This window comes from Cygnus olor, chromosome 29 (genome assembly GCF_009769625.2).
Source record: "Cygnus olor isolate bCygOlo1 chromosome 29, bCygOlo1.pri.v2, whole genome shotgun sequence".
NCBI classification, from domain to species: domain Eukaryota; kingdom Metazoa; phylum Chordata; class Aves; order Anseriformes; family Anatidae; genus Cygnus; species Cygnus olor.
In genome coordinates, this window is record NC_049197.1 from 797,371 (window position 1) to 810,699 (window position 13,329).

General features: G+C 45.4%; 1 protein-coding gene across 7 annotated transcripts in view; it reads right to left on the reverse strand.

Moving 5' to 3' along the window:
- Window positions 1-13,329, reverse strand: part of SCN8A (sodium voltage-gated channel alpha subunit 8) — a 55,595-nt gene that overhangs the window by 32,553 nt on the left and 9,713 nt on the right. For 4 of the 7 annotated variants that reach the window (XM_040539634.1, XM_040539641.1, XM_040539637.1 and 1 more), the window contains 4 exons: window positions 6,127-6,245; window positions 4,306-4,395; window positions 3,972-4,100; window positions 1,669-1,760 (listed from right to left, as the gene is read on the reverse strand). The exons of 1 other annotated variant lie outside the window; for it this stretch is intronic. In XM_040539634.1, the coding sequence (XP_040395568.1) occupies window positions 1,669-1,760; window positions 3,972-4,100; window positions 4,306-4,395; window positions 6,127-6,245 (430 nt within the window). Of the gene's footprint in view, window positions 1-1,668; window positions 1,761-1,896; window positions 1,989-3,971; window positions 4,101-4,305; window positions 4,396-6,126; window positions 6,246-13,329 lie in introns of those variants that run through there. 2 more of the 7 variants (XM_040539636.1, XM_040539639.1) reach the window with 2 other exon arrangements.

A 13,329-nucleotide genomic window follows, 5' to 3' on the forward strand; every position in this document is an offset into this window, starting at 1 on the left:
GCAGCAAATCGTCCCCTTAGTGAAAAGCGTGGCTGCACTGAGCTAAGAAGAAGGGCTCGGGTCCCCCCAGCCCTTGTTGTCTTTTGAAAAAAAAGGAAAATTCCATTAGTTTTGAGTAGGATGGAGGGAATGATACAAAACTGTTCTGCTCCTTTCCATAGGAAGACAAGGCATGCTGTTGCACATTTAGTAACCAGCTCATTAAAGTTGCATCATCTTCACTTTCCTCTGATTATGAAAGCAAAACACATACGAAACTTATTTTAACATCGATGCTTTTCTTCGAGCAAGACAGTCAATACCTGCAGCAGGCTGCTAGAATTGCAGCCACGCTTCAGATCCATCTAGTGCACTGCTAACAGCTATTACCAAAATACCTTTAGCTCTTTGTATGTGCACTGCCAGACATTAAGGAAGGTAAGAACATTATTCTAGCATTCTCTCATTCGGTGCAAGAAAAGCAGGTGCCACTTAAGAGCATCATGCACAACAGCCATGGACATCTGATGGGTTTAGCAGTCTGGAATGGGGACAAAAGTGATGGGCCCCTACAATTCTGCAGTTTGTTTTCTGGCAAAGATATATGAAAATGCATCCTGAGAAAGCAAAGAACCTTTATCAGTTAATGCATTAGGAAACAATGCATAGAAACAGAAGAGCAAAACTTATCAAGTGATTGTTTAGGGTGCCTACTGTGAGACAGATCAAGCACCTATAAAAGCTGGGAAATTACAGGTGCTTCAGTGCCTGCAAGAACTGAGTCCTAAGCTTGACTTTAAAATGAGGGACACTTCCCAGAAACCATCTGCACAAGAACATACAAAGCCCCAAGCACCTCCTACACGAGAATTGAGGACTCTCTCACTTCTAATCATACTCTCAGTCCATGATGCCTCCGTGGTCTCTTATAACGAAGGAGGGTCTGTGCTCACCCTCTGACACTCGGGCTGGGTTCGAGCCCAGAAGGAGCCGTGTAAGTGCCAGTCCTGCCAAGCCCAGCCCTGGGGGTGGCATGTCAAATGGGCAAGTCTTTGAATTAGGACTTCTGGCTCAATGAAAGCTCAGACAGCGGTTTGGGCCATGTATGATTGCATGAATAGCCGGCAGCCAGTTCTGTTACAACATACAAATGTAAAAGCTGGTAACGCCAACGCTCGGGTTAGCTTCGTCTGTCTCAAAACGGCACGGCAACCCTTGCTGCAGTCGTGTAAGAGAACCTGCCCCAGATCCCACCTGACTGCCAGTACCTGGAGTAGCCTCACGCAGAAAGGTTTGATCTTGCTCGGGTTTCGCTTGCTTGCTTCACAAACTTATTCCTAAACCAACCCTAGGACAGCTGCTGTTAATGGGATGACTCGCTCAGTGAGGAATTGTTCAGCTTGAGGACGAAGGGAGCACCCAATTCTTTACTCGTTTTGAACTTTTGGTCTGGCTTTCATTTCAGAGATTGGACAGCCACGTATGCACACAGGGATAAAGACGTACGGAACAGCAGACTGCTCATCCAATAATGAAGCCTTAATTTCAAACCATTCCGTTTATACAGACTGCAAAGCCCATCAAAAATTTCCCAGTGCCACTTCTGAGAAATAAGCAATGCAGGACGAGGAGGGAGATATCGAAGAGAGATAAATGCAAGACCAGCCTTTAATGCTTAATGGTTCTCACCTGGAATAACAGAGATAGTTTTCAAAGCTCGGAGAACTCTGAAAGTTCTCAATGCTGAGACATTCCCAAGGTCCACAAACTCTGTGACATATCTGCAATGAGGGAGGTCACACACAAAAAACACAATGACAATACACACACCAAAAAAAACAACAACTACAGACAAAGCAATACATCACTCACAGGGGCCTGTACCCAACAGCTAACACCAACCGGAGGCCGCCTTACCTGGAATTACAGAAATAGTTTTCAAAGCTCTCAGAACCCTGAAAGTGCGCAGAGCTGAAACATTGCCTAGGTTTACAAACTCTGTTATATACCTGCAGAATTAAACCAGAGTTAATGGCACCATTGGGGTCACCTTCCTTTTCATATAGCTGTCTGTTTGTAGGAAACAGTTTGTACTTTACAAATGCTCTAGAATCCGCATTTAAAAGAGAGAGAGAGAAGATTTCAAAGCCAAAACACAGTTTTTTTTAAGTCTCTCCGCACTTGTCCAGGTACATGGTTAGACACTTGCATTCTTGCCTATGCAGGGCATGAACATTTAAGGCTAACCCTACAGAAGAAGGTAAACGTAAAACTGTCCAACATGCCCGGAGTCCTGGTGACATCACCTCTGTTCAACGGTTTCAGGTATATTCGCTTCACTTTCCTTCATGTTTTTAATAAAGCATCGCCACCCTTCGCTTTGCTTAGCAGCCTTCATTTTAATCCGTTATGCTTTACCACCTGTTTGTGAGCCACAGGTAGCTCTGATTATCCCCATTTTACGGAGGGATAAACCTGAGATACACAGAGGGTAAGAGGCTTAGTGCAAGGTTAACAGAGTTCGATTTATCACAACGTAGAAGAGAATATTTCCCCTGTGCTGTCTGGCGAGAAGCAGGGTACGAAAACGTAAAGCAATGCACGATATTCAAAATTCCTCCTGGTGCAGGAAGGCCACCACAAGAGTTTCCAAAAAACTTGGACTCTGTTAATGGGATTTAAACAACACAGGTTTGTTCTAGCCCTTGGCACAAAAAAGAATTTGATTTGATGTTTCCAGGGCCAAACTCTCCTACAGCAAAGCGACCTCAGTGGAAATAAAGGGATTATATAGTTAGATCAGCTCAAGTTTTAGCTGATTTATTTTGTATCGATGTGGTGGGCCTTTTAAAGCCAGCATGCTGTTACTTGTTAATTGCTTCAGAAAGGAAGTAACCAATTCACAGCGAATTCAACCTATGTGCAGAGAGCTGGGAGCCTGACCCACAAAGGCACCTTTACTCTGGGCTCAGCAGGTCCACAAGGGAAACTACAAGGTCAGTGAGTTATGGGCTCTTTGCCTTTCGTGTCCAACGTCCAGCTCTTTGCATGTAACCGAAATGCACAACTAAAAGGACAAACACTCAGGAAAATCAGCAACCTAGGCTGCACAATGCAGCCAAAGCAGGGCCATGGCATTTTATATGATTAAAGCATTTTATTCTAATCAAATTGAAGTGCTTGGAACCCTTGAAAACCGAGCTCCTGAGCCTTTGTCCATGGTCTCTGCGTCTTCATTGGCCATCACTGACTGTGGGAGCCCAAACGTGCACACGTGTAATATTTCAAAGCATATAAAAGGGAAAAAATGTCTTCCACCAGCCACTGCGATTGCCGGTGCCGTACACCTGGTTCTCAGCAGCAGTACTATGACTGATCGACCAGCAAGGCAGGGCACTAAGGACCAAGCCCTGCCACCAGAGGTCTGGTGCGCATCTCCAGGTTCAGCTGGGAGCTCAGGCAGCCACGGGGACTCCTCGTTCTCAGCCCAATGTAAGCTGATCCAGCACAAGAGAAAAGAACGGGGAAGCAAAATAAAGTGTCTCCTTTTCTGACACCGCTTCTTCATTAGAAATTGTTCAACCTGCAAGCTGCAGCCCAAGAAATTTTAACATGTAAGCCCACAGAGGGAAGGGGTGGTAGAGACTGGAATTTAGAGATGGTCGGCTCCTAATCCTATGCTCAACAGATTCAGCTGGTGCTCTGGCACGTGAGCTGATCTACAATGTTAGACACTTTTATAAAATCTTTTCTTAACAAAGACAGGTTTTAGAAAATTGCGTTTTTCTGCAGCAGCATTGCTGCTAAATCCAGAGTGGTGTTTTAGATCTGCCTCTGTGTCAGGCTTTCTATTGAAAAATCAAAGGAATCTTCTGGGGATTCACTTAAGCTTTCCTTGGTTTATTTTTTCCTTACACACCCACCCTCTTCCTACGGTCTCATCCCCTCCCGTATGCCACAAATACCTGAAATAATCTGAAAATGCAACTTACGCCATCATGATCACACTGAAATCTAGCCAGTTCCATGGATCACGTAGGAAAGTAAAGCCATCTATACAGAAACCTCTTGCAATAATTTTCACAAGTGATTCAAATGTATAAATACCAGTGAATGTATACCTGTTAAAAGGAATAAAGAGAGCCGCACTGAGAAGTTTGTAGAAATGTAAAGCTAGTCATGAAAACAGATGAATTGCAAGCACTTTTGTCTAAACAAAGTGGATATAAAAGACTTGAGTTCATGCTAGCTTAAATATGAGTAAGAGCAGATTTCTGAAAAGCAGCATTCCATACAATTCTTAAAAATAGAAGAAGTATTACTTACTCCACATTCTTCGACCATTCAGGCGGGTTACTAAAAGTCATGAATACACAGTTGGTCAAAATAGTGCACATAATGATCATGCTAAATACTGTAGAACAAAGTCAAGGATCAAAGGCACACTAGCGTGGCTCTTTACATCAGCTTACAGCTCCCTAAAGACCCCTGCACTACACCAGCACTCAACAACTCCCAGTCCGTTCACGGTGTGCTATACATAACAGCCAAGATGCTTCCTGCAGTCATGGGAGATAAGAACAGGGGTGACTCTATACAAATAGTATTTTTACATCACCATTCACTTTATTTCCTATTTTTTAGTATGCGTTAGCAATTCAAAAATCACATGGCTTAATAAAAATGCCTTCCCAAACAACTCCATCTACGCAGCATCATCAAAATGTGTGCTCTGCTAACACATCCAGCAGGGAAGCAGCACTGCAATCCACAGACACCTAGGGTTTAGTTTGGAGAAAATCTTACAAATCTTTGCAAGGTGTACTAGAAAGGAAACACGTACCTTCCGTGCACACCACACGGATCGATTTGTACTTCTGAGACAGGATTTTATTTGCTGTTTCTGATTCCCTGCTGGAAGAGGCAGGTTTACATACCTTGTACCTCCTGCCAGCTGCTGTAGTCTCCCAGTTCACTTTCTCACTGTTGCATATCCAGTCATTTGCAGGAGCAAAAATGATAAAATTTAAAACACTTCGTTTGGCTTTTTTTTTTTTTTTTTTTGTTGGTCTTAAAGGCAACAGGTTTTCAGACCATTCTGTTAAGAGAAAGAGGAAGGAGGAGTGGCTAGGAATAAAATCTCTGACTCCTCAAATGTAAATACAGAGAGCTGTTACTCCTTGTCCCTTTATATTAACATTCAGCTTGGGCAAACTGGCTCATCACCTTCTCAATGTCCGCTGATATCATTCATCAGCACAATTTTGTACACCCAAACTGAGATTTCTCACGTGTGGTCAGCATGTTGACCAAGAAGTACCTTCTCCTAAACTCCCTACTCCCTCTGTGTGTTCAGGACACGTTTGCAGGTGCAAGGTGCCGGACGAAGCCATTTGAGGAGCACTGTGGGGCCAGCCCAGTTTCGAAACTGGAAGTTCAAGTGGATTTTAACTACTGAATTATTAGCAGAATGGTGAAATTCAGGGTCAGATCCAAAGCTGTTTGAATTCAGAAAATGATTTAAGTGGACTCAAATGGCTCTTAGAACAAGGCCCCAGATCCCCTGCCAGAATCTGTCCCAGCGTGACTGATCTGCACCTCGCAGCCGCATCCCAGCACATCCAGAGGGGAGGAAAATCCACGAGAGGCAACACCAGCCAAAAAACACACTCCCAGTCTCAGCACCCAAGTCGAGTTTGAAGCATTAGAAGATGGAAAAGCTTTTCCTTCTTGAGACGCAAGAAGTTAGCACTGAGAAGTCCCTAAAACAACAAATGAATGTGCTTCCGTAAGATCTGTTTTAGAGTCACAAACAAACAGGGCCAACCAGCTCATCCACCACACTGCTTTTTTCCTCCTCTCTTAATAACACATGCAGGTGATGGTTCAATACTTCCAATACTTATCAGTGTCTGCGTAGCAATGGAGGAATGGACACAGATGGGTACAGATTAGCAAGGAATATAAATTAAACATTTACTTGATCGGATATGTCTAAACGGCCATGCTTTTTCATTCAACACAAATCCAGCTTCACCAGGCACAGAACTGTAATTCATAAATAAAGTTTGAATTGAGCAACAGGACAACAGGTAAGAGATTTTTCAACCAACGAAGACCAAAAGAACTCAGCAGTAAAAAGGATATGAATGTATCAAAATTTTAATAGCTATTCTTCTAAACAGATTAAAAGGACTTAAAATGTACAAGGCAGGTGTGGCACTAAATCGGAAGAGTGTTTTCCCTCTGTTTAGTACTACAAAGGTCTGTAGAGAAAGAAACAAAGAGAGAAAAAGAAAGAAAGAGAGAGAGAGTTAATGCATGAAAATCAAAGCGTGAACAGTATAAAGAAAAGCCCAACAACTTCCATGGTAAAAAAAGAAAAAAAAATAAATCTATTTTCTGCTTTTTTAGATGATAATCTCCTTTGCAAAGTTCCCACTAGGGAAAAACATACCTACCAGTACCCCATGAATAATCCTACTGCAAAGCACCCGTTTTACTAGCCACAACAGAGCCCAAGCCAAATCTCCCAAGTGAGAGCACGCGTTTTTCTATCACACGGGGCAGAAGCAGCGCTCGCCCTGTCCGAGAGGCAAGAACCGAGGCCCAGGACCTCTATGGATCACAAACTGAAGGGCAGAAGCAGCAGCTGAACCCAGCCTTCGACCCCGTGCACACCACCGTCCTCACGGCACGGCGCTGGGGCTGCCTGTGCTTCCGTCCCATGCCTTGCTAGCCGCTACACCGGGACCCCGGTTTTAGGGGACACCCAACCTGCAAAAAGAGATCGACAGGTAAGCGTAAGGACAGGCAACGGCTGAGGCCCACCCCAGTAGACCCGAGGAGGCAGCTACCCGTCGTATCCAGCGTTCCCACTCGCTGGCACTTTGGAACATATTCCACCGCGGAGCCCAAACTCCAGTCACAGTCATGCGCTCTCCTTGCCTTTAATTAGTGAGTTTAGGTTCACTCCTGTACGCGGAGCCCGTGGCATGAATCACGTCAACATGTGGCAGGATAGATCTCGTCTCTCCACCACCCTTAAAATACAGACCCGCTGCTTTCTCCCCCCACGAGCTGAGCGTGCGGCTCCCAAAGCACGGGGAGAATCACACGCAGCCATCTGGAAATGCAAAATTAGAACCCCGGTCGCTCGATCCCAGCACGCTCCTAGCACCCACCACTCAACTTGAAGGGAGAAGAAAAAAAAAAAAGTCACTTGTGTGCACCGAAAATCTCAAGTCTTTTTCCCTCCCGGCACTGTTTTCCCCATTTCCCTGCGGGATGCGGCGGGGTGGATGAGACGGGGGATTACGGGCGGCGGGGCGCGGGGGCGCGGAGCGGAGCGAGCTCGCTGCAAGCTGCCTCCCCAGCAGCAGCCCACCGCCTGGCACAGCCCCGAGAGTCCAACACGGGGGAATCCACTAGGGCTTTCTGCCAACGCAGTCGCTGTGCTTCCCCAGGAGGCTTCACTCTTCGGAAATTTGTCATTTCCCTCCTAGCAAGTGAAACCAGGCGTCTTCGCTCGTTTGGCTAAATTAGACCGGTGAGCAGTAAATTATTTGAAAAAGGAAATCAAAATCAGATTGTGGTTCAGCGCTGAGTGAGAAATATTAGTTAGCATAACCACTAATGCATCTCCCAACAAAGAGCACTTTAAAGACAGCCTTGGAGAGCTCTTAAATTGCAGCATCAAGAATTAATGAACAGATTACCTTGACATGCAGGAATATTATAAAAGGCCATAAGTTTTCCAAAGTTGCCGATTACAGAGTGCTCACGGGCTGCTGGGTTTAAGACCCTAGCACAACAAACTTTCAAGATTCCCCTCCCATTCCTTTTTAAACCTCCTCTCATGCCCACAAAAGGTTCCTCCCTGCGACGGGGGCATACACAGGCTTGTGTCCCTAGCCCGGCGCAGCTCTCAGCGCTCTGATGTCCTTCAAGCAAGGAATTTTGCAGCATGGTTGTGCTCAAAATTATGCGAGCACTAGGTGAGCTGGATGAAGGCAGAAATCCTCCTTTGGAAGGTGGCTAAGGTCCATTCCCATTTCGACACGGGGAAATCGCAGTGTGGGAGTGCTCCAACTTGCCTAGACTCAGCTCAGCAAGGCAGAAGCAAAACCTCTCCTCGCCTGCAGACACAGACGCACGCTGCGCCGCAGATGTAAGCCAACCCAAAGACTTCAGGCCCGTGCTAGAAGAGCAAGCCAGGCTTGCAGAGCGGGCGAAGCGGATGTAAACCGCTCCACACCGAGGGGCAGGCGCCGCAAGCCTTGGCACGCTGCCGTGGTTGCGTGGAAACAGCCATTTTCGAAAGCCATTTCCCCAAGGATGGAGCCTGAAATTTGGCACTCCCTGGTGGTAACACAAGCTGCTTGGTCCAACCATGAGGGCAACAGCCTACGACACATGAACGCCTCGTTCTGCTCGCCAGCTCGGTCCATCAGCTATTACCTGACCTTGCATACAGCAATTCTTTGTTTCCTCTTCCACGCTCTTCCCAGCTCTTTCTTCTTGCACCGTGCTGCTTCTTGAACTTGCTGCTTTCTGTAAAGTTTGTCAGAATCGGGCCTTTCAGTAACACAAGTGCCGTACATTCCAGTCTGCTCACTGATTATCGCGGTTCCAAGACCCACTGCTATGGTTCCCCAGCGTATCTTATAAAATCCTGGGTAAATCTCCACTTGGCCTTCTTAATAGAAAGAAGGGCACAAAAGCCAAAAAGCGTTTGGCAATTTAAAATCTTCATTCTTCTTTCTGCTGCTGACATATTAAAACTCAATTTCAAAATGGCTGCATGCTCTTAAAATGCTCGCTGGTTCGGGTCCAAGAACATCCTTAAGCCCTTTTAAGATCTGCTGAGGCAAAGCTTAAAACTCAGAGAAAGGTGATACCTGGAAAAAGGCATTCTGCAGTCTTCTTGTAAGAGATGAAGCCTGGCTGAACTTTCAAAGTCTCAGTTTGTTGTTTCAGAGGCATGAAAAGGCTCTGTCCACTTAAGTTTTCTTAATGTTGTCTGAGAATCTAGGCTTTAAAAACCCTTTGAATACTTCTCATATAAAAGAAGTAATATTGCAAAAGATAAGTCAAGATTTTTTTCTAAATCAATTTGCAAAACAGCGCATGAAAGAAGCTATGCTGGAGAGCACGACAGAATTGATCAAGGGAGGGCAAAGAGAATTCCAGTTATATGGAGATTTAAACTAATCTGGCTTCATGCAGGTTTTACATTAAGCATTTCTGTAATGGCTGAAAAGTGAGGAGGAGTGGGCAGAAGATTTAAGAAGAAAACAGCTTTATGAACAGCACATGAACATATGGAAGCACATTCCTACAGTGGTAACATGATGACTGCCTTACTGCCAGTGCTAAGCAAAAGAGAGCAGAGACGTTCTGCTGACACCCCGAGCACTCTGCTTGAACACAGCTATTTTCAAGAGGAATTTACAGGGGATTCTGGCACCCCGTAAGCTGAAGAAGCATCCACAGAATTTAATATATCAACACAAAATATTTTGCATATCTCTTTTGGCTCAAAAAGTGTACTTTCTAATACAGAAAATACTTTTCTACCCCCACCCTCCAAAAAGGAGGAAAATTTATCCTTTGTTAATAAATTATTTTTTGCCCCTGAAAAGCTCACGGAGGGAAAAAAGTATCGGCCACATTCTGCTCTCGCTTTAATCTCTTGGTTGAACTCCAAAACAGAAAAAGGCCAGGTTGGACGAGGCCCTGGTGGGTAGCATCCCTGCCCATGGCAGCGGGTTGGACCTGGATGGTCTTTAAGGTCCCTTCCAACCCGAGCCGTTCTCTGATCCCACGAAGCGCTCCTTCTCCTTTGCCTGTTCCTTTTGAGCCTGCTGGAGAGATGGAGTGGAAGAAAAACCACCATTAAACACTAAGTCCTGGCAAAGGCTTTTGCTTTTGGAAATAGAAGGCTGACTTTTGAGGTGGCCCCAATCTTTTGCTTTTTCCCTCTGTTTCTTCACTGAAACGTGCATGGAGCTCAGCGCCAGACTCCCGACCTCGCAGGGCCATAACCTTGCCGTAGAGGAGTCCCGAGCGAAGGCTCCTTGAAGCACACGCCAGAGACAAGCACGCCTCTCCCACGTTTCCCATCCCTGTAATTTTCCCAGTTCCACACCCTCAAGGTGACATTCCGGGCTGGAGGGCCCGTTTCCAAACGATGCATGTGACTTGACGAAGTTGCAAGTCACTCTATTGGCACATACACAACGAGCAAGATCCTCAGGTGCCCATCTGCAAGCTATAGGTGACCTCAGACAGTCCCACTCCAGCCTCTGATGTCCAGCAAGGCGCAGACTTTTCTACAAACTTGGGGCTGATTTCTCCACTGGAAACAACCCGCCTGAGCTTATGTGTGGTCTCTGCTCCCAGAAAAAGCACGGACCTTCTACTGCCTCCTAAATGGAGCAATCACAGGAGCATTTGAACCTCCACCTCGTTCTGCAGCGAGCACGAAAGATTCAGATCAAGTGAAATGGGTGGCAGCTGCTTGAGGAAAGCAGCCACAGCCCGGCAAAAGTCACGTTCAATGGGTAGGAACAGGCGAGGAGCTGTTTAGTAGGACTGACAGCCCAAGCCGTAATTGGAAGAGAAGGAAAGAGAGGCTTAAAAAATGGGAAGACATTAAAAAAAATTTGAATAAGCCTGTGGAAATAGAAGAGGATGATGATCCTTACCTCTTGCATAAGCAGACCCTGGAGGATGTTCAGCTCTGTGGCACACGTTCACGTGGAGAATCTTCCCGTTTCTTCCCATTCTGCTCAGCGCCTGCCACAGGCTCAGACAAACCCAGCACCAGGTCTCAAGAGCACGAGCAAAATGATGCAATTAAGTGAACAGCAACTTTCTAGGGCAGGAAGTGTTTGATCTGACTGGGCAATAGGAAAATACGCTTACAAATTCTGACTTGCCGCCTGCCTAGACTTTGAGGCAATCAGCTGGTTTGCTTTCATCGCTGAGGATGCTCACCCAGGTGTGTCCTCTGAATTCCCTTTGTACACGTCAACAAGGAAGTCCACGTGCAAGGATTTGGGTTTTAATTGAAATTTTTCAGGTGTCCGCATCAGATATCACAGGCAAGTAATGCTTCTACCATGTACTCCAAATCAGGAATTGCACGGTGATTTTTACTTGCAAAACAAAGAATCATGGAAAAATTTCTCTCTGGTAGTTCTATAAAGACAAAGAGGAGCTACCTGAGCTCCATAAACTGTTACCTGTGAGCAAATGGACTTTCCTGATTCTATTAAGAGTCATTACCCCCATTTTGAAACGCAAAGGAACTGAGCAGAGGAAAATGAAGCAGCTCGGACAAAACAGACTGGCTCGCAAAGCTGGGCTCTGAACCCTGGAGTTTTGACTCCTTGACCACGGTCCTGTTTCTCCTTTAAATATCAGTTAACAGGCCACTGGAAAGTTCAGCTTCTCAGTTAAAATGCAGTTTCAATTTCCTTAGACAAACCAAGATCACCATGTCCTACTGCAAGGAAAAGCAACCAGCTGATTTGTTCCTATGCATGCTGTACATCTAGCTTTAAAAGAAAAGACCTATGATGCAAAGCCTTCTGGCAAATGCTAGAGGAAAAAAAAAAAGCTTGGAAAACTTCCCATGATTCAAGCAGATTTGCAATTCCTGATGATTCAGAGAAGGGGCTTTTTTAAATGGCCTTAAAAAAACTTTGTGGGAAGTCACCGACTAGTCGAAGAAGCACACACCTAAGCTCTTGCCATACCAAAGTGGATGCAAAAGAAAAATGTTAATCTGGTGTTTATGGGGTGAGCAAGGCTCTTTTCGCAGAACAGTGAGTACGAGGCTGGCAGGGCTGTGCGAGCCTGCCTCCAGTCTCCAGAACCTTCCCCTCCAGCTGCGGCTGCTCCAGTTCCACCAAGAGCTCGCAGACCACGCGAGCAGAAACCTCGCGAGTGGCGACGTGCAGAACTGTACGGCTCTCTTCTGGAGACACGCCAGATGTCTTCAAAGCTGGCAACGGGGCTTATTTTTTCTCAGAAGGGAAGATTTCTCAATAGCATTGTGTTTGGAGGCAAATCTGAAGGCTGAGAAAGGGTGAGGGCTACCTTCTCTCCTGGTGAAACAAGCAAGAAGTCTGCCCCGCGACGTGGGGACCTGCTGCCCTTCCAGCACTGCCTGGCTACTTTAGCTAGAAGGAACACGGCCTGATCCTCCAACACAGTCTGTTTTCCTACACGAACAAGGTGCAAAACATCCTCTCTGGATTTGCAGTGACTTTTCCTAATGCCTACTTTGGTCGGGTGCAAGTGGCCAAGCCAAAGCCAGAGCGATCCTGGGAACCGCTCTGACGCTCTGTGCCTCTGTCTCACAGCCTGCCCACACCAAAACCAGGCAACAACAGATTTGTTTAATAAAGAGAAAATATTTCCGAGGGATAACATAAGCTTCTTTCTTACCAACAACAGCAGTTGTCAATACACGTCCTTCAGTAAACCAGCCACCTAAGCACCGAGCTGACTGGTTTTCAGCACACACCGTATTTCGAAGCCCTGCTCTGAGCCACCACCTGTACTCCCAGCACTGCTGCCGACGTAAATAAGCATTAAATTCACTAGTGGGAATGCCGAGAACAATCCTCAGTTAATCCTCCTTAACTTTAGCATCAGTTGACTTCATAAAAACGTTGCACTGCAAGTCCCGGAATCACTTTTGAACATGGCAAGAAATGTCTGCCCCGGCACAAATCCTGACATATTTTGTTACCCATGACAACTTACTGATTTTACCTGACAGCCACTTTATCCAAGTTTTGATGGTCACATCAAAGTTGTCACATATACTGTCATCGCATATACAAAGCTCGAGCTTCTCAAATGCAGCTACGCCCCAGATATATCTTTCTGGTAATTATCTCAGCTTATTCAAATTACATTTCTATCAAAGAAAGCAATGAAATTAAACAGCAGAAAAGAGCCTCGGTTTTTAAGTGTCTAGCCTTCAAAGAAAATTCGTGATCACGCTCTTCCTGATTTCACCAGTAGATTCCCCCCTCCATACCCAGCAGTTTGCTTACTCACCACTTCCCTCAAGATACCACTTCATTTCTTAACACATTTCAGCACCAATAAATGTCTCCTGCCACATCACCTTAATTTCACAGACAAATTTTTTTTTTAAATAAAAAATTCTGAGGATGAAAGCAATTGAAATAATTTCTCACTTCTTTTTTTTGGTCACAATTCTAAATACCACAGTTTCATTCTGATCAACTTCAAAATGAATTCCATACAAGTAATGAAATACACACTTAAAACCGTTACCGTTACCCCACAGTTAAATTCTTCTTA